General features: G+C 39.9%; 1 protein-coding gene and 2 pseudogenes across 1 annotated transcript in view; 2 read left to right on the forward strand and 1 right to left on the reverse strand.

The window, feature by feature from the left end:
- Positions 1–25,205, forward strand: part of LOC139422968 (teneurin-1-like) — a 226,980-nt gene that overhangs the window by 138,831 nt on the left and 62,944 nt on the right. The window contains exons 11-14 of the mRNA XM_071174499.1: positions 957–1,157; positions 4,824–5,009; positions 6,452–6,478; positions 22,086–22,232. Coding sequence (XP_071030600.1) covers positions 957–1,157; positions 4,824–5,009; positions 6,452–6,478; positions 22,086–22,232 — 561 coding nt within the window. The remainder of the gene's footprint in view (positions 1–956; positions 1,158–4,823; positions 5,010–6,451; positions 6,479–22,085; positions 22,233–25,205) is intronic.
- Positions 9,053–11,009, forward strand: LOC139421779 (uncharacterized; annotated as a pseudogene).
- Positions 14,893–16,651, reverse strand: LOC139421780 (uncharacterized; annotated as a pseudogene).

Below are 25,205 nucleotides of genomic sequence, written 5' to 3' on the forward strand. Positions count from 1 at the left end.
TTTGTGTCAGAACCTACCCATAGAGGAATGGTGTGATGGACATGTTTTGTGTCCCCAACTACCCATATAAAGGGAAGGTGTGAGGGGTTTTTGTGTTAAAACCTACCCAAAGGTGTGATGGGGATGTTTTGTGTCAGAACCTACCCTACCTACCCATAGAGGAAAGGTGTGACAGGGATGTTTTGTGTCAGAACCTACCCTACCTACCCATAGAGGAAAGATGTGATGGGGATGTTTTGTGTCAGAACCTACCCTACCTACCCATAGAGGAAAGATGTGATGGGGATGTTTTGTGTCAGTACCTACCCTACCTACCCATAGAGGAAAGGTGTGATGGGGATGTTTTGTGTAATGGAGATGTTTTGTGTCACTACCTACCCTACCTACCCATAGAGGAAAGATGTGATGGGGATGTTTTGTGTCACTACCTACCCTACCTACCCATAGAGGAAAGGTGTGATGGGGATGTTTTGTGTCACTACCTACCCTACCTACCCATAGAGGAAAGATGTGATGGGGATGTTTTGTGTCACTACCTACCCTACCTACCCATAGAGGAAAGGTGTGATGGGGATGTTTTGTGTCACTACCTACCCTACCTACCCATAGAGGAAAGATGTGATCGGGATGTTTTGTGTCACTACCTACCCATAGTGGAAAGGTGTGATGGGGATGTTTTGTGTCACTACCTACCCGTAGAAGAATGGTGTGAATAGGATGTTTTATGTCAGAATCTATCCTTAGAGGAAAGATGTGATGGGGATGTTTCGTGTCAGTGCCTACTCATAGAAGAAAGGAAATCCAGAAGAAACAATTATTCAAACAATATACAGATGTTCAGGGAGGGATGTGAAATATTTACTCTTTCTCTCTCGCCACTCTCTCCTGCTCTCTTTTTCACGCTCCCTCCATCTACCCCCTCTCTCTCTCTCACTTCCCTTTTTATGCATGGCCAGTGGACTGCCTGGACCCTCAGTGTTCTGGCCATGGTGTTTGTGTGAAGGGGGAGTGCCTTTGTTCTCCGGGGTGGGGAGGCCCAGACTGTGAGAGTCCCCTGCCAGCGTGCCAGGAGCAGTGTTCAGGCCATGGGAACTACCTGCCAGATTCTGGCACCTGTACCTGTGATTCCAGCTGGACAGGCTCCGACTGCTCCACCGGTGAGTACAAGAACCATGACGTACACTACTGTTCAAAAGTTTATGGTCACTTAGAAATGTCCTTGTTTTTTTGTCCATTAGAATAACATCAAATCGATCAGAAATACAGTGTAGACATTATTTATGTTGTAAAAGACTATTGTAGCTGGAAACGGCAGATTTTTTATGGAATATCTCCATAGACGTACTGAGGCCCATTATCAGCAACCATCACTCCTGTGTTCCAATGGCACTTTGTGTTAGCTAATCCAAGTTTATAATTTTAAAGGGCTAATTGATCATTAGAAAACCCAATTATGTTAGCACAGCTGAAAACTGTTGTCCTGATTTAAAGAAGCAATGAAACTGGCCTTCTTTAGACTAGTTGAGTATCTGGAGCATCAGCATTTGTGGGTTCGATTACAGGCACAAAATGGCCAGAAACAAATAACTTTCTCCCGAAACTCGTCAGTCTATTCTTGTTCTGAGAAATTAAGGCTATTCCATGCGAGAAATTACCAAGAAACTGAAGATCTCGTACAACGCTGTTTACTACTCCCTTCACAGAACAGCGCAAACTGTCTCAAACTGTCTCTAACCAGAATAGAGAAACGAGTGGGAGACCCCGGTGCACAACTGAGCAAGAGGACAGGAGTGATGGAACACACTCGTGATGGTTGTTGATAATGGGCCTCTGTACGCCTATGTAGATATTCCATTAAAAATCATCTGTTTCCAGCTACAATAGTAATTTACAACATTAACAATGTCTACACTGTATTTCTGATCAATTTGATGTTATTTTAATGGACAAAGAATGTGCTTTTCTTTCAAAAACAAGAACATTTCTAAGTGACCCCAAACTTTTGAATGGTAGTGTACACACAACTTACGTACATGCAGAGTCATATATAGGGCTGAATATATAAAAATGTCTCTATCGATATACTGTGTGGTTATTCCTACATACAGATACACACACTTGAATACAGTGCTTTCAGACTCTTACCGCACATAAACAATTCACATCCTTAGAAAGGGCTGTAGTGACTTGTGAAGGAAGTTGGAAAGTCCATTCCCAGACTCTTAGAGGGGAGCCTTTGGAGATGAATCACATCCTTAACCTCCCATAAAAGGTTTAAATGTAGTCAAGCCGCTACTGTTGGTTTCTGTCTGGCTGTGATTTAGATTACGTTTTCTGGACATGACGCTAACTTTGGTCTTACCTTTGACTGAGTGACACAGACCCTGGCCAATGTGTTTTTCTGCTTGTAATCTGCCAGCTCCTAGCAGAAGCAGAACTTCACACACCCAGCAGTCTATCAGACAACTGAGCAATCATTTCTCTGACATGCTGTGTGTAAATTGGACTACGCACCATGGCTACCATCTAAGCCACTTCTTGTTTCTTTATCAATACTTGCATATCTTTTGGTGGGAGTCATGAAATTGATGCATACTAATGCTAGTTTATAAATTCTTCCTTTTTTAATATGCCTCCTCCAGGGAACAATAATGCCATGGTTAGAATTCATCCCGAGATATGCTCATTTGTACAATTTTAATCTGTTATTTTTAGCATACTGTTGGTGTTATCTGTTCATCAGCTTTTCGTATTTGAATTTAGGTCACCTTTCTGGCTGTTTATACAGAACAAATTAAAGTTATCTTCACTGCACTCACTTGTTAGTACACTGCGACACTTGAAAAAGTAGAAAATGTCTTTGCATTTAATTTCAGTCTGTCTCTTGTTGAATTCATGGCAAACTGCTCTCTTACTGAAATGTTGAATTAATTTGTTTGAGTGAGAGGACATTGATAATGAGGGTTGCCACCAATGACTATGGTTCTTACTGATAGCAAACAGCGTTGACACAGTGGTTGTAGGAACGTCTCAGAGAAGCTGTGTGAGCCTCGAAGAAAATCATGAAATTTCATGTGAAAACATGTGTTTTTGGAATACTTCACGAGATCACATGGTTTCACATATGTAGTTTCATGTTATCACATTCATTTCACATAAGATCATGTGATCACATGAAAACATGTGTTTTTGGAACACTTCACATGTTCACGTGAAATGCATGCCTTTTTCTTTCCATAAGGGAGATGATGCTGGATATTCGTTTGTATAGTTTGTCATCTTTGTCTGAAAGTTGTTGTTTTTGTTTTGTTCAGCCAGTGATACAGATGTAGATCTCATGTAGCAGCCAGATCACAAAGGAGATCAGATTCTTCAGTAGCCCAGGGCCAGGTTTACAGATTAGCTGCCTGCTGCTATAGCTGCCACACAACACAACAACACACTAACACACATCCTACTGCTGGTGTCCCCGCTTATGGAGAGGGATGGAAACCGTGCCAACGATATTATGGAAGCATCCATCCTTTAGAATATAGGGTGCCTGTCATATACATTTTTCCTCATCTTCATATTATTAATGGTTTTCTTCCTTGAGTCAAGTAGTGCTACATGCCAAGCCTTTATTAAAGTTGGGTGAAAAACCTGAGAGGTGGGCTGCATATTAAGACATTCCTCAAAAGGCAAAGTAATCCCTCATTCTTCATTATTTTTCCTATCAATTGTGTTTTCAGTGATGGCCAAAGGGGAAAACAGCTCATGTGGAGGCTATTTCACTTTCCAATGAATTGAATCTTGGAGCATTGTGGTGCCTCGGCTTCCGTAACCATGAAAGAATTGTGCATTCACTCAACCCACACTTTTTTTCCAGCCTTCCAAAGCAAAGTTCAGGTTTTCTATCCAAAAGTGAAAATTGATTTTATGTTCACTCAAGTGTATGTAGAATTACTTGTAATGTTGACTGTGTGTGACTGCACTGACAATTTCATTACTATGGAGTAGACATACTGTAACCTCACTGTAAGACAGTGAATTATATCTATCAATGTGCAGTATTTGGTTTTTAAAACAGAAATATAAAGGCATTGAAGATAATGCCAACATTCAACCGTTATTATTAAATAGTTTTAGATGGAAAACATGTTGAATTCTATTGCAAGCAGATGCATAGAGAAGATGGATTAAATGTCATATGCTTAATGGTAGAAAAATCGAGATTAATAAAATGCAAATTGAGTTGTTATGGCATGATTAAATATGATGTATATTTAAATGGGAATGCCTTTTCCATGTGTGGGGATAAGTGGCCTTTCTGCGCCAGCAGCTCTTTCTTCTCCCTGCTGATTGGCTACTTGCTGATAGGATGGACAGTACTCTCCATATTCTGCTGAAATTATTCATTGAATACCATTAAACCTCTAAAACTTTAAGCATTGAATGTATTATAACTGCACCTGCAGCACTCTACATAGAAAGTATTGCCTGTTCTGTATTATAACAAACATTTTCCAATTCCTATTCAAAATTAAAGTTTCAAATCATGAGTATGTAGAGTAGATACCATTAGAATAAAAATGGTAATGGGTTTTCATTATATTCCTTTTTAAAATATTCCTTTTTTAGTTATATTAGATGAACTAGCAAGACAAGATGAGTGCAGAAATGAGTCTAGGATCCTGAATTAATTCGTAGGAAATTATCACGTGTATTTTGGGAGCAATGATGCAGCTGACCTTTGACATGTCCATCTGGCCGATGTAGAGGTGTACTGTCTGTTGCCAAGTGCAGTAAGACCCCTGCCGGTCTCTCTCTCTGTCCGTGTGCAGAGGTGTGTCCGGTGCCCTGCAGTGCCCACAGTGTGTGTGTGGGAGGGAAGTGCCAGTGTGAGGAGGGCTGGGAGGGGCCAGGCTGTGACCTGCAGGCCTGCCACCCCCGCTGCCAGGAACATGGCCAGTGTAAGAACGGACAGTGTGAGTGCCACCCCGGCTGGGAGGGAGAACACTGCAGCATCGGTGAGTCTCGCCCCCGCCCCCCTCGGACTGACACTACCACAGGAGGTTAATACACAGAGCATGTAACGTGACTCTAGTAGCTATTCTTCTGTTTAGGGGCATAGGGGCTGATTTACTGTACCTAGGTTTTAACATGTTGTGGCATTGGGACTATAAGGTTCTATATGTAAAGCATAGTTCTGAGATATTGAGAATCAACATCTCAGAACAGTTTTGTAGTGAATTCTTCTTGCATAACCCATTAAGGTCCTCACCGTAACGGTACCTAAAGTGCAGAATATCAAAATCCTGAGACATTTGTAAATCTTTTTTAGGGGGTGCCATCGCAGAAAGAACCTTATGGCTGAGTCCAGATTGACATTCCGTCTGTATTTGTATTGTCTAGAGCCTTATAGCGCTAAGTTCAAATGGGTTTATGCAGATAGAACTTTCTAGTTTTCGTCATCCAAAATGTACTTCGCAGACATATGAAGAACCATCTGAAGATCAATTATATGTGACTAACAAATGTTTGACAAAAATGTCAGAGAGAACGTTATAGTCCCGAGGTCGTAATGTCTTAATCTGGGCCACGCTTTACTAATGTTGTTTTTTTTGTACATGAAAGATGTGTGAACCACTGATTTTTGCAGATACAAATCAACAAATATGTCATCCATGTGTGTGCATATCACCACACATGTTAAATACAGTAGCAGTTTAGCAGACCATTCTCAGCCAATCATCCATCTGCTGTATAATATAGACTTGCAGTTGTCAGATGGAACCCATGAGTCCTTCTTGCCTGGTCCTTCACTCAGTCTGCTAGAAGAGAACAGATGAAACACTGGTACCAAACCTTAAGAGGGAGGGTCACATGTTACCATGTGTCTTAGAGCCACTGGCTGGGGTTCAAGTGATGTCAGTGCCCTGCCTGTCAGTTATACAATTTATCCACTTCATTTCCGTTATTTGAGAATGAAATATCAGAGTCACAATGGTTGGTTGCCGCCAGGCAAATTTTCCATCAGCCATGCCCTCCTCCCTAGAGTGGAGGCATTTTTCTTTCTCTTGCAACTGAATAATTTGCTCACCAAGTTCGAACGCACTCAATTAATGTGGATACACCTTGATAGAACACTGCAGTTTGTCATCTGGGACTAATGGAATTGGGTTTTGCCAAGTGACTGAAAAGCACATTTTGTAAAAGAACCAGAAAACTTCAGAAATGCAAGAAAACACTCCTTTGAAATCCTTCTTCTTGCCAAAAGAGATGGGGAATTGGAGATAGGCTCTGTGTCTCTGTGGATGTGTGAATCAAACCATAAAGCTTAGCTCCTGGCACATTAATAGGCTGTAATTATCTCTTCATGTGCCCTGGTGCTAGCATATATCTTTGAGACTCAGTAATCTAATCTCAAACACTTTTTTCTTTCTTCCTTTTATCTTCATGTGGTATATAGCGTATTACCTGGATCTCGTTGTTAAAGGTAAGATGCGCTCTCATTCTTTAGGATTGAATTGTTTCATAGCAGCAGGGGTTTTAAAAGGTATTCCTGCACTACCACCAAAGCACATTTATTGAGATGTTAATTAATTCTAAGGAGAAAGTACAATGCCCAAAGCAATGGCAGAACATTCACTATATTCAATTTATGTAAGATAGAATATAACAAAATACACTCCCCTATGTATTTACTTGGACAGTGAAGTTAAAACTTTTAATTTGACTCTATACTCCAGAATTTTGTGTTTAAGGTCAAATGTACAGAATGTAACCTTTTATTTGAGGGTATTTTGAGAATATCTATTTTACCGTTTATAAATGAAAGCACTTTATGTATGTAGTCCCCCCATTTAATGATGTCTTAACTATTAGGACAAATTCACTTATAGTGTATAAATTTACTAAGACGTTTAGTATTTGGTCCCATATTCCTAGCATGCCTTGACTACATCAAGCTTGTGACTACACAGTTCTTTCATGCATTTGCAGTTTTGTTTGTGTTTTAGATTCTGTGGTGCCAATAGAAATTAATGGTAAATACTGTGTGGTTCCATTTTAGGGTCACTTTTATAGTAAATAAGAATATAATATGTTTCTGAACACTTCATTAATGTGGATGCTACTATGATTACGGATATTCATGAATGAATCGTGAATAATGATGAGTTAGAAAGTTAGAGGCATAAATGTCATACCCCCCAAAAATGCTAACCTCCCTTGTTATAGGTAATAGTGAGAGGTTAGCATGTTTTGGTGGCTTGATCTTTAACCCTAGTAGTCCCGAGGCACCAGCAAAAATGGTATTTTCATTTATCTGACTTTTATTTATCTGCATGTCCAGCCCTTATATTTAGGCTCACAATGAAGTGTTTAACCATTTTATTTTTAGGACAATTTGACATAAACAGTTGCATTCATTAGTTTTATTGACAACAAAAAAAGTCTGCCAGAGCAAAAAAATGATAAAAATGAATTGATATGAATGCTGTAAAAACAGAAATTGTTTGCTTAGTGGGAAATGAATATCCAACTAGTCAATGACAACTGTGTGGAATTTGTGACAGCAACTATGTGAGCTTATTACAGTATTATAGACACCTTGTCCTGGGACTTCCTATGATCTTCTACGTAAATTAACCCCTTACCTTCTAACAACTCGGCTCAAAGTTCTGTACCCAATCTTCAAGGAGAATAGATTAAAAGGGCAGCATGTAGCTCTCGTAGATGATAAACTGTATATTGCTAGCCATAGTAGGGATTGAAATAATATTTGTTTTTTAAAGTAGAAAAGCAATAAAATTAAACAATAGTTAAATAAACTACAACTACTCTATAGCATTCAAGATAGGGAATGTTGTAAAATAATTATTTAACTCTTTTAGAAATGGATAAGACGGCATCTAATGTATTTATTTATTTATTGTCCTGTCCCCAACCCTATACCCTAGACACCCACCTGAGCGACCCATACACTAAAGAGAAGTCCTTATCTGTTTTATGGGCTTACTGTAAGTTGCCTATATGCATCCAAAACAGAAAAAGGAATGTGGACAACGACCTACTGGAGCAGCACAGAGCCCTCAAGATTTTAAGCCTGAATGGCAGCGTTGGTCCTATAAAGCCAGAGCCCCCTGATGGGAGAGCATAATATACAAGGAAATTATCAAAGCTACTAATGAGAACCTTGACGACCTTGTACCTAGCTGGTGGTGATTCCGGTGGGGTACCCCCACCCTGGCAGTGGCTGTGCTGGTTACACTGGCTGCAGTAACTTGCTTGGGGAAATGGTCACAACGGGGGAACAGTGTGAGTGTGTTTCAAGGGAAGGGGGTGTATCTGATCTCCATCACCTAGGACTTGACAATGGTTAATCAAATCTCCCAATTTTTGCAAATTTTGGTCAATGTCAGTACTTTTTAATGGTACATTTCCAAACATGCAGTACCAGTCAAAAGTTTGGACACACCTACTCATTCAAGGGTTTTTCTTTATTTTTACTATTTCCTACATTGTAGAAAAATAGTAAAGACATCAAAACTATGAAATTACACATATGCAATCATGTAGAAAGCAAAAAAGTGTGAAACAAATAAAAAAAATGTAGATTCTTCAAAGTAGCCATCCTTTGCATTGATAACAGGTTTGGACACTCTTGGCATTCCCTCAACCAGCTTTATGAGGTAGTCACCTGGAATGCATTTCAATTAACAGGTTTGCCTTGTTCAAAGTTAATTTGTTGGATTTCTTTCCTTTGTAATGCTTTACGCTTCGAACACACCGACTGCGTCATTGCGTTTTGATAAACCAGAAGTACATTCAGAAAGTAGAAAAATGTGAATGTTGAATTTTTGTTGCACACATATCCAGTAAAAAAAAATGTGGGATAACATAATAAAAACAGTTTGACTGGAGAATTTCTTTTAAAAAATGTATTCATTTATTTACCAAGTATATTATTTATTCGATGACATCCACAAATGAATTGTGAGAGCCTATAATATAATTTCACAAAATGCAATAATAAATAGTCAAGATAGCAGAGTAGGCTCTCTCAACAATGAGACCAACGTTGAGGAAGGTGGTGTTGATCGCGCTGTTGGGCCGGGACCAGCCCCGCCGAAAGCACAGGTCTGTGTGGGTCCAGAGATGGTTAGAGTCCCGAAAGCAGGCAGGGGAGTTCCACCGTCTCATTCAAGAGCTTCGACTGTTTGGAGAGGAATTCTGAAGTTACTTTTGTCTGGACTGAAGCCAGTTCGATCACCTGCTCCAGATGGTTGGAGCCAGGATCGCCAGGATGGATATCAACTACCTGGAGTCCATCAGCCCAGTTGAACGCCTGGCGATTTGTCTCCGGTAAGCTAAATTCTAGTACATTTTTAAAGCCTTTGATACCATAATTGACTGATATTTGATTTTTAAAAATTATGTGCAACCTAGCTAGCTAAAGGGCTCTGTAGTTAATAGTCCCTATTTGACATCAGATGTACTTTTACAGAATGTTCATTAGGACTATAACTTTTCCCAAAGTTGGTTTATAATCCTTTTTTAATTATGCAATGTTACCAAATGAAAATAAAGTTGAGGTGCCTTCTGCCCTGATGAAGGTAGGCTAGTCTTCTCCAGGAACCATTGTTATTCAAGACAGTTACAGTGATTCATTACATTCTTATTGGACTCACATACACTCTTAGAAAAAAAGGTTCCAAAAGTTTTCCCCATAGGATAACACTTTTTGGTTCCAGGTATAACCCTTTGGGGAAAAGGTTATACATGGAATCCAATAGAGTTCTACTTGGAACCAAAAGAGTTCTACCTGGAACCAAAAAGAGTTCTTCAAAGGGTTCCCCTATGGGGACAGCCGGAGAACCCTTTTAAGTAGATAGTACCATTCTTTCTAAGAGTAGAGTTGGCCTGGACTACAGTTTATTGATATAGTCGTAGACTGAATTGTACTGTTTCAAGGAATTGTTAATGATGGTTGATGAGTATTACAATATAATTAGTAAAGCATAATAAACAGTAATGAGGTAGCTATCTGAGTAGATATAATATGTGGGTGGAATTGAAGTTACACACAATATTGATCATTATTTTGAATTATATTTCAGATTCTTGGTGACAGGGGACACCTACAGGACCATCGGATTCAGCTTCCGAGTTGGATGGTCCACGGTGGTAGGCATTGTCCCCTCTGTGGCACAAGCCATTTTGGACTGTCTGGTTGGTGAATACATGCCAGTCCCCAAGGAGGAAGACTAGAGGGCCATCGTTGCCGAGTTCCTGGAGAGATGGAAATTGACCGGAAACATATAGTAATCCAGGTTCCACCATGCTCGGGTTCACAATTCTCCAACTACAAGGGTACATATTAATTAATTAATATTGTATTCTTGGCTGTAGTAGATGCCATCTACTGTTTCCGTGTTGTCGATGTTGGTGCTTAGGGCAAGGGAAGTGATGGCGGGACCTTCTGGGACTCTGACTTCTTCCAGGCACTTTAGGATGGCACCCTGGAGATTCCACCACCTGCATCACTCCCTGGGGCTGAAGACCTGGGACCTGTTCCCCACGTCTTCATCAGCGACGAGGCCTTCCCTTTAAGACCCAACCTCATGAGGCCCTACGCTGGACGCCAGCTGCCATTGCCAAAGCCTGTAAGGATCTTTAACAAATGACTGTCCAGGGCAAGTTTAGATGTTGAATGTGCCTTTGGGAGTCTGGCAGCCTGGTGGAGAATGTATCAGAGAGTGCTTGGTCTCAGCTCCTCAAATGTCGATGCCTGCGTGAAGACCACATGTGTTCTCCACAACTACCTGCGGAGGTCATTCCAGGAGCCGCTCCGGGTGGAGATGGGCACGCCAAATGGTCACCTACCTGATGTCACCAGGGCAGGTGCCAACAACGCCCCCAGACAGGCACTCCAGGTGAGGGAGAAGCTGACCACTTTCTTCTCATCGCCAGCAGGTGAAGTCCCATGTCAGTGGAGTGAAACAGCTCTTTTAAGAGCCTCCTAACACCAAGGTTATTTTAAGAACCATCCACCATTGTCCATAAAATAGCATTTTTCCCCCCAGAGTATTTTATGTATCGTTGTCTCTCTTCATTTGGAAGTTAAATTTAAGTGAAATTTGGGAGTAAAGACCACACCTTTACGAATTAGGAAGAGAATGTGTTTTTACTTTCATCTTGTCTTAGATCTGCAAAGGTACAGTGCCTTGCGAAAGTATTCGGCCCCCTTGAACTTTGCGACCTTTTGCCACATTTCAGGCTTCAAACATAAAGATATAAAACTGTATTTTTTTGTGAAGAATCAACAACAAGTGGGACACAATCATAAAGTGGAACGACATTTATTGGATATTTCTAACTTTTTTAACAAATCAAAAACTGAAAAATTGGGCGTGCAAAATTATTCAGCCCCTTTACTTTCAGTGCAGCAAACTCTCTCCAGAAGTTCAGTGAGGATCTCTGAATGATCCAATGTTGACCTAAATGACTAATGATGATAAATACAATCCACCTGTGTGTAATCAAGTCTCCGTATAAATGCACCTGCACTGTGATAGTCTCAGAGGTCCGTTAAAAGCGCAGAGAGCATCATGAAGAACAAGGAACACACCAGGCAGGTCCGAGATACTGTTGTGAAGAAGTTTAAAGCCGGATTTGGATACAAAATACAAAAAGATTTCCCAAGCTTTAAACATCCCAAGGAGCACTGTGCAAGCGATAATATTGAAATGGAAGGAGTATCAGACCACTGCAAATCTACCAAGACCTGGCCATCCCTCTAAACTTTCAGCTCATACAAGGAGAAGACTGATCAGAGATGCAGCCAAGAGGCCCATGATCACTCTGGATGAACTGCAGAGATCTACAGCTGAGGAGGGAGACTCTGTCCATAGGACAACAATCAGTCGTATATTGCACAAATCTGGCCTTTATGGAAGAGTGGCAAGAAGAAAGCCATTTCTTAAAGATATCCATAAAAAGTGTTGTTTAAAGTTTGCCACAAGCCACCTGGGAGACACACCAAACATGTGGAAGAAGGTGCTCTGGTCAGATGAAACCAAAATTGAACTTTTTGGCAACAATGCAAAACGTTATGTTTGGCGTAAAAGCAACACAGCTGAACACACCATCCCCACTGTCAAACATGGTGGTGGCAGCATCATGGTTTGGGCCTGCTTTTCTTCAGCAGGGACAGGGAAGATGGTTAAAATTGATGGGAAGATGGATGGAGCCAAATACAGGACGATTCTGGAAGAAAACCTGATGGAGTCTGCAAAAGACCTGAGACTGGGACGGAGATTTGTCTTCCAACAAGACAATGATCCAAAACATAAAGCAAAATCTACAATGGAATGGTTCAAAAATAAACATATCCAGGTGTTAGAATGGCCAAGTCAAAGTCCAGACCTGAATCCAATCGAGAATCTGTGGAAAGAACTGAAAACTGCTGTTCACAAATGCTCTCCATCCAACCTCACTGAGCTCGAGCTGTTTTGCAAGGAGGAATGGGAAAAAATGTCAGTCTCTCGATGTGCAAAACTGATAGAGACATACCCCAAGCGACTTACAGCTGTAATCGCAGCAAAAGGTGGCGCTACAAAGTATTAACTTAAGGGGGCTGAATAATTTTGCACGCCCAATTTTTCAGTTTTTGATTTGTTAAAAAAGTTAGAAATATCCAATAAATGTCGTTCCACTTCATGATTGTGTCCCACTTGTTGTTGATTCTTCACAAAAAAATACAGTTTTATATCTTTATGTTTGAAGCCTGAAATGTGGCAAAAGGTCGCAAAGTTCAAGGGGGCCGAATACTTTCGCAAGGCACTGTATAGGGAAGAACTACGCAGATTAATTCTAAATGAGATATTAATAAACAAATGAAACAACTGACTATAAAAACATTATAATTTAATAAGTATTCAAGTACAGGAAAGAACATGACAGGTATTTGTGTTGTAAAAATGTTTTTTTTTTTTTTAAATCTTGAAAGAGGTGTGTGTGTGTACGTGCGTGTAAAAATAAGAAAATGAATGTGTAACCTGTAATCTGTAAGAGAACAACAAGAGCATGTCTTTTTGGCACAATTGCAGACAGACACAGGGACTACTCATAAAGCCTAGACGTAGTTGGAGAACTTCAGACATGGCAATAAAGAGAGAGAGGGCAGGGCGCTTGGAGATCTGAGGTACAGAGAGGAGTGGAGGAGAGGTGTGTGTGTCTCTGTCTCTGAAAAAAATTAAATAATGTGTAGCCATAACACAGCTAAACAAACAAATGGCCCCTGGATGTCATGGACCAGTCGATGGAACATAACTTCACAAAAAGTTTCAACACCCTGGTTTTCAAGTGGTTTTCAATTAAATACATACAGTGGGGCAAAAAAGTATTTAGTCAGCCACCAATTGTGCAAGTTCTACCACTTAAAAAGATGAGAGAGGCCTGTAATTTTCATCATAGGTACACTTCAACGATGACAGACAAAATGAGAAAACAAATCCAGAAAATCACATTGTAGGATTTTTTATGAATTTATTTGCAAATTATGGTGGAAAATAAGTATTTGGTCACCTACAAACAAGCAAGATTTCTGGCTCTCACAGACCTCTTCTTTAAGAGGCTCCTCTGTCCTCTACTCATTACCTGTATTAATGGCACCTGTTTGAACTTGTTATCAGTATAAAAGACACCTGTCCACAACCTCAAACAGTCACACTCCAAACTCCACTATGGCTGGGAAGACTGAATCTGCAATAGGTAAGCAGCTTGGTTTGAAGAAATCAACTGTGGGAGCAATTATTAGGAAATGGAAGACATACAAGATCACTTATAATCTCCCTCGATCTGGGGCTCCACGCAAGAACTCACCCCATGGGGTCAAAGTGATCACAAGAACGGTGAGCAAAAATCCCAGAACCACACGGGGGGACCTAGTGAATGACCTGCAGAGAGCTGGGACCAAAGTAACAAAGCCTACCATCAGTAACACACTACACCGCCAGGGACTCAAATCCTGCAGTGCATGACGTGTCCCCCTGATTAAGCCAGTACATGTCCAGGCCCATCTGAAGTTTGCTAGAGAGCATTTAGATGAACCAGAAGAAGATTGGGGGAATGTCATATGGTCAGATGAAACCAAAATATAACTTTGTGGTAAAAACTCAACTCGTCGTGTTTGGATCCCAATGATCCCAAACACACCGCCCGGGCAACAAAGGAGTGGCTTCGTAAGAAGCATTTCAAGGTCCTGGAGTGGCCTAGCCAGTCTCCAGATCTCAACCCCATAGAAAATATTTGGAGGGAGTTGAAAGTCTGTGTTGCCCAGCAACAGCCCCAAAACATCACTGATCTAGAGGAGATCTGCATGGAGGAATGTGCCAAAATACCAGCAACAGTGTGTGAAAACCTTGTGAAGACTTACAGAAAACGTTTGACCTCTGTCATTGCCAACAAAGGGTATATAACAAAGTATTGAGATACATTTTTGTTATTGACCAAATACTTATTTTCCACCATAATTTGCTAATAAATTCATTAAAAATCCTACAATGTGATTTTCTGGATTTTTTTTCTCATTTTGTCTGTCATAGTTGAAGTGTACCTATGATGAAAATTACAGGCCTCTCTCATCTTTTTAAGTGGGAGAACTTGCACAATTGGTGGCTGACTAAATACTTTTTTCCCCCACTGTATGTTCACCTTTAGTCTTTTAAGAGACCAACAAAAGCATCTGTGAATTATCTGGTGTATGAGTTTCAATTCTGTCAATTCAGAAATCTGACTGAATGTAAATGGAACAGAAGTGTGTGAAAAGAAAGGTACAATGAGGGAGGTCAAAACAACAACCAGACTACTCCTCTCCTCTTCTTGTCCTTCCTGTGAGCTGGTCGGCTAAATTGACTCCATCTCTGGAAGGGAAGAGAAAAACAACACATACAAGCTTTACATAATATAACATCATAAAAGGTGACATTTATGTTAACTTAATACTGCTTGTATAGTGTAGTTAGTGGCATAAATATTGGAATAATGTGGTAAAGTTGGTAATTCCTGCTGTTTACTCATGGAATTTGTATTTCAGATCAAAAGAGGAATATAGCAGGCAAATATTTAGACAGCAAACTGTTGTTTTAGGATATTTTCTAACCCAGAAACAGCAGCTATACATTTGCCTCATATTAATCTTTTGATCCGAAATATCAATCAGCCTACATGAGTATAGTGTAGAAATGACCTACTTTACTTCACTGTCGCACAATTATGACACTACCTGTGATATGGAGGGAAAAAAAACGTACCATTGAACTAGGCTTTGAAAAGCAGCTGATACATTTTAATCTTGACTGCTGCTTTTCTTTGCTGAGGCAGCCTCTTCAGTGTTGGCACCAGGGTCATGGCAAAGAGAGTCTCCTCTTCCTCCCTCCTGTGAGCATCAGGTTGGGCTGCATCCCTCTCGACGGCTTGGAGGAGCCTCTGCTGAAATTAGTTGAGTGGATCTGGGGGCTGGTACCTCCGATGACGCCTGGTGTGACGTTGTTCCTCTTCGTTTCTCTCTCTGTTTCTCTCCTCGTTTGTCTCCACGGCCACATCCTGTTCAACGAGTTCCTCAGTGGTCACTTCCGTGAGGTTCATAATAATCTCAGGTGGTCCTAGATCCAGAGGTACTTCCTCCATTTCATCATCTTCCATGGCTGCACCGGTGGTGGTCATACTTGTGGATGATGTAGACGTTGTAGAATGTCTCGCTGCACCGGTGGTGGTCATACTTGTGGATGATGTAGACATTGTAGAATGTCTCGCTGCACCGGTGGTGGTCATACTTGTGGATGATGCAGACGTTTAAGAGGGTCTCGCTGCACCGGTGGTGGTCACACTAGTAGAAGACATAGAGGGTTTCGCTGCACCGGTGAAGGCAATGGTCGCACTTGTAGATGACGTTGAGGGTCTTGATGTGGCGACAACACTTGTGGATGACGTAGTGGAGGGTCTGGCTGTAAAATTGCCACTTGTTGCCCTAGGAACAATAAATGGATCCAGAAAAGAAAGAATGTGGCAGAGGCCTGAAGCTGCTGACCCAGACCTCTTCTTCTCTTTCTCTGCCCTTCTCTCTCTCTCTGATACCTTTCCCTGAGTCCTCTCCACTTCTTCCTACAGTCTTCTTCGACATAGACATGAACATGATAAGCCAAACCATTACCTAGCATAACTATAGTTATTAGATAGCTATCATGGACATGTCACCTACTGTACACACAGACACACACGGTTATCTGACCAAATTATCAGGGGTACAGTAGTATCTACCATTTCTACGACTATTTATCTGACATACACACTCACACTCTTTCAAACATGATTATTTGGGCAAGTTATCAGGGGTAGTAACTAGCATAATTTATCTTACTATTTTTTCACACACACACACACACACACACACACAGCTCATTGGCTAGGTTAGCAAGCTAGGTTAGCTAACTAGCTCACTAGCCACGTCTAGCACAAGCTCACTACTAAACTGACCTGGCAGTCCTACTATTGTGGACACTTGTCCCCAAGCAGCATTTTTTGTGTTCATGTCCCTGTAGCTGTCAGCAGTTGTGTCAAAAAGACACGGTTTTGAGGATACTGTGAAAATGATTCTCTCCTCCATGTGTCCAACCGCATGCAACCATCTGCAAAAGATACCTGCATCAGTATAGGTGCCTAGCTGCGCAAAATGCAGCAGTGATGCAATGACACAGTTGGTGTGTTCGACGCGTTAGAGCCAATCAGTTAGTTGTGTTGTGACAAGGTAGGGGTGGTATACAGAAGATAGCCCTATTTGGTAAAACACCAAGTCCATATTATGGCAAGAACACCTCAAATAACCAAAGAGAAACAACAGTCTATCATTACTTTAAGACATGAAGGTCAGTCAATCTGGAAAATTTCTAAAACTTTGAACGTTTTTTCAAATGCAGTCGCAAAAACCATCAAGCTGTATGATGAAACTGTCTCTCATGATGATTGCCACAGGAAAGGAAGACCCAGAGTTACCTCTCCTGCAGAGGATAAGTTCATTAGAGTTACCAGCCTCAGAAATTACAGCCCAAATAAATGCTTCACAGAGTTCAAGTAACAGACACATCACAACATTAACTGTTCATGAATCAGGCCTTCATGGTCAAATTACTGCAAAGAAACCCCTACTAAAGGACACCAATAAGAAGAAGCGATTTGCTTGGGCCAAGAAACATGAGCAATGGACATTAGACTGGTGGAAATCTGTCTTTGGCCTGATGAGTCCAAATTTTAGATTTTTGGTTCCAATCTCTGTGTCTTTGTGAGATGCAGAGTAGGTGAACAGATTATCTCTGCATGTGTGGTTCCCACCGTGAAGCATGGAGGAGGAGGTGTGATGGTGTGGAGTTGCATTGCTAGTGACACTGTCTGTGATTTATTTAGAATGGCTACCACAGCATTCTGCATCGATACACCATCCCATCTGGTTTGCGCTTAGTGGGACTATCATTTGTTTTTCAAAAGGACAATGACCGAACACACCTTCAGGGTGTGTAAGGGCTATTTGACCAAGAAGGAGAGTGATGGAGTGCTGCATCAGATGACCTGGCCTCCACAATCACCCGACCTCAACCCAATTGAGATGGTTTGGGATGAGTTGGACCGCAGAGTGAATGAAAAGCAGCCAATAAGTGCTCAGAATATGTGGGAACTCCTTCAAGACTGTTAGAAAAGCATTCCAGATGAAGCTGGCTGAGAGAATGCCAAGAGTGTGCAACGCTGTCATCAAGGCAAAAGGTGGCTACTTTGAAGAATCTCAAATATAAAATATTTTGGTTACTACATGTTACTACATGTGTTATTTATTCTACAACATAGAAAATTGTACAAATAAAGAAAAACCCTTGAATGAGTAGATGTGTCCAAACTTTCGACTGGTCCTCTATATTATGTAAATAGATTTGAAACGTGTATCTCATTATGGTAATTGGTGAAATAAGTATAACCAGTTTGTAATGGTTTAGCAGATAATAAGAAAATATTAACAATATTGACCTGGCTTAAAGAGAAGGATTATAATATCTATTGTTTACAGGGAACTCATTCAACAAATTTAGATGAAGTTGTGCGAAATTTGCTTCTCCCATGGGCAAAGAAACAAAAAGGGGTGATGATATTAATTAACAGTAATTTTGATCCTAATGTGCAAATTTTACAAACAGATCCGCAAGGTAGATGGATGATATTAAATATGTTATTGGATATGGCTCATTAACCTTTACGGACCAATAATGATGATCCACATTTCTTTGAAAATACATATACTGAATTATCAACCCTACAAGTAATACAAGACTCTATTATTATGGTGGGAGATTATAATACTGTTTTAAATACCTCAATGGACTGTAAAGGAAATCACACTACAAACTATCACCCTCATGCTCTTAAGGAAATCGCGAATGTCATGGATATATTGGAACTAGTGGATATATGGAGGCTTAAATATCCTGACCTAGTGAGATATACATGGCGGAGGCTCAATCAAGCTAGTCGTCTTGACTACTTTCTTGTGGCATTCTCGTTGGCACCAAAAGTTTAAAAAGTGTTGATAGGTGACAGAATGCGGTCGGACCATCAGATAATTGGCATATACATTACTCTAACTGAATTTAATCAAAGCCTATTGGATGATAACTTGTTTTTAACTAGGACAGAGGTATTTATAATTGCATTTTTCCGACATAACATAGGTACAACAGATCCCCTTACTGTATGGGACACTTTTAATGTGCCTTTAGAGGCCATGCAATTCAGTACTCATCTCTAAAACAAAAGCAATTTAGGTTCAAATAATCCATATTAACAAAGGAAATAGAAGGTCTGACAGAACAGATAGATAGCAATAAAACTGTACCTTAGAGGCAGAATAAGTTAGAAGAAAAACAAACAAAAATGGAGGAACTTATTCAAGAAAGATCAAGTGTAATATATTATAAAAATAAACCAAGCTAGATGGAATATGGGGAAAAATGCAACAATTAATGTTTTAATCTTCAACACAGAAATGCTACCAAAAATATTTAATGAAACTTGTTACAAATGATGGAGTTACCCATGATTCACCAAATTATATTTTGAAGGAGGAAGCAAAGTACTTTAAGCATATGTTTTTGTTTCTGTCTCCTCCATCTCCTCTAACCGAAGCTAATTATATGGATTTTTTTGATTAATAATGTAAAACAAACAGCTGTACAGAAAGACTCATTCCAGGGCTGGATGGCATACCAGTTACGATTTACCAAACTTTTGTAGATATACTCAGAGGACCGTTATTAGCATGTTTTATCCACTCCTATGTAAATGGTAGATTATCAGACACTCAACAAGAAGGTCTGATTTCATTATTACTGAAACAGGATATTGGTAAATATTGGAGGCCCCTTACACTTCAGTGTTGTGACGTAAAAATTATAGCAAGATATATATATTCAGATAGAATTTAAAAGGTACAGTATTGTCGGATATTATTCATTCTAATCAGACAGGTTTTTTACATGGATGATACTTTGGAGTTAATATTAGACATGTACTGGAAACAATAGAACACTATGAAAAATCTGGGAAGCCAGTCCTGCTATTCATACAGTAGCTGAATTTGAAAAGGCTTTTGATAAAGTACGACTGGAGTTTATATATAAATGCCTGGAACATTTGGAGAATCTCTTATAAAATGGGTTAAAATCATGTATAGTAACCCTACTGTAGGTGTAAAATATGAAATAATTGCTACTCAGAAAGTTGTCAAGAGGAGTAAAACAAGGTTGTACACTTTCAGCATATCTATTTATTATGGCCATCGAAATGTTATCTATTAAAATCAAATCCAACAATAATATCAAGGGGCTAGAAATCCAGGGCTTAAAAACAAAGATGTCATTGTACGCTGATGATTCATGTTTTATTTTAAATCCACAATTTAGATCCCTGCACAGTCTCATAAAATATCTAGATACTTTTTCTAACCTCTCTGGATTACAACCAAATTATGATAAATGTACTATATTGCATATTGGATCATTGGAACTTTTACATTTGGAACTTTTACACTACCGTGTAGTTTACCAATAAAATGGTCTGATGGTTATGTGGAGATACTCGGTATACATATCCCAAAATAAATAAATGATCTCACTCCAAAACATTTTTATAGAAAGTTAGCAAACATAGATAAGATCTTGCTACCATGGAAAGAAAAATGCCTGTCTATTTGTAGAAAAAGAACCCTGATTAACTCTTTAATCTTATTCCAGTTTACCTATTTGCTTATGGTCTTGCCTATACCTAGCTAACAGTCATTTAAGTTATATGAGAAAAAATATTCCATTTTATTTGGAACGGCAAGCCGGACAAAATTAAACAAGCCTATTTATAAAATAAATATGGATTCGGAGGGCAGAAATGATGAAATATTAAAGATTTAGACCTTTCACTAAAGGCTTCAAAACAACGCCAGATTCGAACCAATAGAATGTTATATATATGGGGGATACAACCTTCCCAGCTCTGCAGATTTTGCTGCAAAGAAACAGAATCATTAGATAATTTGTTTTGGTACTGCCCATTATGTAGCTTGTTTTTAGTCACAGGTTCAGGAATGGCTGAAGAATTGCAACATTTATCTGGAGCTAACTCTGCAGATAGAACTGCTGGGTGATCTGAAAAGTCATAGTCAATCGATCATTAATAGCAAAAAGGTTTATTTTTAATTTACAATCTGTAGAAATTACGAGAATAGAAAGGTTCAGAACTTTTGTGAATCATCACAGCACAGTTGAAAACTATATGGCAAATAGATATCCAATATGGATGGTGTTAAGAGATAGATGGGAGGGTTTGAATGGAGCTGAAGGTTGGGAATAAGAACAGCTAATAATAACAGCTAATAATAACAGCTAATAATACAAGATAACTGTAAAACGTATATAGGTTCAGAACTTTTGTCAAAGAAATAGATGGGAGGTTGAGGTTAGAGGAAGGACATGAGTAAAAACATACAAAATATAACTATTGTAAAATAGACTGTGCCCATAAAATCTATATAGTATGTATAAGCTGGAAGTAGAAGCCTAAGCGTTGTTGTTCACTCATTTGGAAGTGATGCAGACAATTACATTGATGGAAGCTACAATCTATCGGCAATATTTAAGCTGACCTAACCCCCCCCCCCCACACACACACACACACACCAAAAGACTTGAGAGACCCAGGCCCCTTCGGGATCCTCCCTTGTCTCACACACCACCCTAGCTCAGCCCCCGTTAATCACACAGACAAATGGTTGGTACCAACGTATGCAGAATAAATATTAAAATCTACTGGTGTAACCAGAAGTCTGTAGCTCAAACACACAATGTTTAAAAGGAGTTAGAAGTTCAAAATCACACCAGCACAACGGTGGGATTCACTGGGTTGAGGATCTATAACTTTCTAACTCATCATTATTCACGATTCATTCATGATTATCCGTAATCATGGTATGTAGTGTTCAGAAACACTTCTATTCTTATTTACAATAAAGTGACACGACACGTTATTTACTATAGATTTTTATTGGGCACTACATAATATGAAACACAATCAAAACAAACTGCAAATGCATGCAAAAGGTTTGTAGAGTCACACGCTTGAGTCACAAGTTAATTTGTCCAAATACTTGACACCTTCAAATTGAGGGACTGAATACGCTAAGTGCATGTATTTTTAAATGATAAAACAGATATTTATGGAAATACCCTCAAATAAAAGGTGACATTCTGTACTGTCGCCTCATAAAACATTTGATCTCAAATCCAAAATTCTGGAGAGTAGAGACAAATTAAAAGTTTTAGCTTCACTGTCAAAATAAATACGTAGGGGAGTGTATGTAGCAAATGTTCTCGAATGGCCAGACATCTGGATTTTATGTAAATTAAAAGAGAGCAGCATCTGTCCCCATCTCCTTAATCATGAGGAATGACCCGTTGTTTCTGGCAGTGTTCTGATACACAGACTGTCTGTCTTCTCTCCCTTTCTCCATCCAGACGGCTGTCCAGGCCTGTGCAATGGCCACGGTCGCTGCACCCTGGAACAGAGCGGGTGGCACTGTGTGTGCCAGGCGGGCTGGAGCGGCATGGGATGCAATGTCGTCATGGAGACAGAGTGTGATGACAACACTGACAACGACAGAGGTAAGGTCCCTGTGGATGGTGGCCTGTCTGTGACTCAATAATGATTAATGACTTGACCTCCAGTGCCGGTGAAGGTCAGGATGAGGAAATATTTAGGACTCCACTTCTCCTTCCCTTCATCTGAGCCAACGAGCCTTTTCATTTTCCTTTTTGTTTTCCTTTTGTTAGATTCTCGCTACAATAGTTGCCATGGCTCTCAGACCAAGGGGACCTCTAGGTTTTCTCTCAGTAATTTGCTGATGGTGTGCTGCCTGTTGCTTGGCTCCTCTGAGGATTAATTTTTGAGCATAGCCCCTAGTGTTCCAGTGAACAGTGAACCAGATATGAGGCTTTGGAGCTCGGGTTCAATGCCCGTGTCTTTGAGGGAAACGTAAAAGATGGAGAAAAAGGCCATTTGTAAAAGCAAGGGATAACCTAGTTGTTTACTGACTTACATGTCATGTTATTGTTGTTTCAAAGTTAAAAAAGAGAAAGTCAAGTTTACAAGTATGTAATATGAAGTGTAAAACATGGTTGCGTAATGTAGTAATTACTGTAGTTTGGTAAAAATACAAATTGTGATTGACAGGTTACAAAACATACTGCTTCTGTTCACGTTTCATCGAGTGCATGAGTCAGCTTCTTAATTGAAATGTCCCTCTGTATATGAGGTGTACATTGGCTACACTAGACTGCAGCTAGCTCTTTTGTATGTGGCAAAGGAGATAAAAGCATAATACAGTTGCTGTACAGTCAAGCTACCATCTGGAAACAGGGACGTGGTTGGAGCGTGAACTCCTTTTTCTTATGAGTTTATGATGATACAACATGAGGTGTAATATGTATAAATGAAGAGTCATTATGAGATCATTTAAAGTGACAGGCTCCAAAATGTACTGATTCTGTTTGAGCACTATGTCTCATCCAATTCCACTACATGGGTCAGATGTTTCATTAAAATGTACATCTTTATATAAGGTTTAAATGAGCTACATTAGACTGCATATAGTTCCTTTAAACATGCAGACAGGAGGCTGCGTTTACACAGGCAGCCCAATTCTGATCTTTTTTCGAGTAATTGTTCTTTTCAACAATCAGATCAGCTCTGAAAAAATATTAGATGTGAAAAGAGCTGATGTGATTGGTCAAAAGAGCAATTAGTGGAAAAAAGATCAGAATTGGGCTGCCAGTTCAAACATAGCCAAAGTGTCAGAGAAGGTAAGAGCACAATATTGTGCACAGTCTCTACAGTCTAGCTAGTGTCTGAAAAACAGGGAGATGTGGATTTGAGCGTGAATTCTTGAACCTCACCCACTCCTCAGGGTTTCCCGGCTTTGGCTGCTTTTACCATTACCTCTTACCTTGACAGTGTTAAGTCAGATCCTAGGAAGCTTCTAGATTGAAGCAAAACAGCTTCTTCACTTTATCAAGTCTTCATTCTTTGCTAATTTTCACAGTTTCTTTAGCCGTGTTAGTGTGCGTTCCCCTGTGTGTGCCTGTGCGTGTGACAAGGCAGGCATGTGCAGCGTGATGTTAGTGTATCTTTGTTTTGTTTGTGTTGATCCTAAATCATGCACTGTATTTTCTTTCCTCACCCAATACAATAGAAAATAAAATGACGTTCAGTTCAGTGATGTGCGGCAGCCTGGGCAGTAAATGTTCACTCTGTCATTCTACAACCTAATTGAGTGCTATTCACGGCAGCTATGACTCTCCCTTCAAAGATGATACCTCCGCATTGTGTGTGAGTTCTTATGACTGATGGGAATCTTGGATGATGTACATTCATTTTGGCCCTCCTTTGATGTAGAGGGAAATTGTAGGAGGCTCAAATTGGCCCGACACTCCAACAAAGGAGGAGGAAATAATCACCCCATGCCAATTACTTTCTCAAGCCAATATATATACATCACAACCCCAGAACATATTCCTATTTTCATCTCATCTCAACTCCATTAGAAATGCCATTTATATTCCAAATGAGGCCTCATTGGAGGCATTGTTTGAAAAAACTAAATGGCAAATGATCACCTGAAAAAGAGCAGTGATTAAGAGAAAAGATAATGACTTTTCCAACCAGCTGTAAATGAGTTGCTATAACCACAAATTAACATCCAGCCTTCATTATGAACATGGTGGCTGTGCACTGCTGATGCACTATGCTTTGTTTTACTTTTGCAGCTGTGGAGTACATTAATTATACAACAATAGATCCAGAACACGGACAGCAATTCTCCCCCAAATAAATGTTTTCTTCATTATTTCATTGCATTGTTTATTTGTTGATTATCTAAGTATTGGTTATGGCTGAGCACCAGGCCTCGAATTTCCCAGGGGCCATGACTGTCGCTTCCCCCTTGTGTGGCTGTAATGCCCCCTAAATAAATCCATGCCTCGTGGCCGTTGTGCCCTTGGGCTGAATATAATCATTATAATTCCCTTCTCCCTGCTGCCAATCGCCATGCTCCGAATCACCTCTCACTCACTTGGCTCTCTCAGATATCTCAGATCATCGCATCCTTCTCACAGGCATCGCAGCTCCGAAGTAGGCTACAAGTGAAGACTGACACATAGGGAATGTTGCGGCTTTCATATTGAAGATGTTAGAAGAACTGTCCACATTTACTTTTCATCAGCCAACAAGATGAGTAGGCCTAACGAACAGCAAAATCACTAGCCTATGTCAATCTACTATCCCCCATAGTAGAAAAGATTAGCAATTATCTTGGTCTGCTTGTCCTTCCTTCAAAAATGCACAGCAAAATGTGAGCGGTTTCATATGACAGAGATGAAAATATCATTCAGAAATGTAGAAGGAGGGAAGATCTAAAGACGCAACAACTAGCATGGGTTGTTAATATGACTAGGATTATGTATTTTGCTGCTCGGCAATGAAAGAAAGTTGACAACATGATAGTTGCTAATAATCCCCTTAACATTATGGTCAGAACATGGTGAGACAGGCCTCATAAAATGACAAAAACTTCCAGGTTT

The sequence above is a fragment of the Oncorhynchus clarkii genome, chromosome 12 (genome assembly GCF_045791955.1).
Source record: "Oncorhynchus clarkii lewisi isolate Uvic-CL-2024 chromosome 12, UVic_Ocla_1.0, whole genome shotgun sequence".
NCBI classification, from domain to species: domain Eukaryota; kingdom Metazoa; phylum Chordata; class Actinopteri; order Salmoniformes; family Salmonidae; genus Oncorhynchus; species Oncorhynchus clarkii.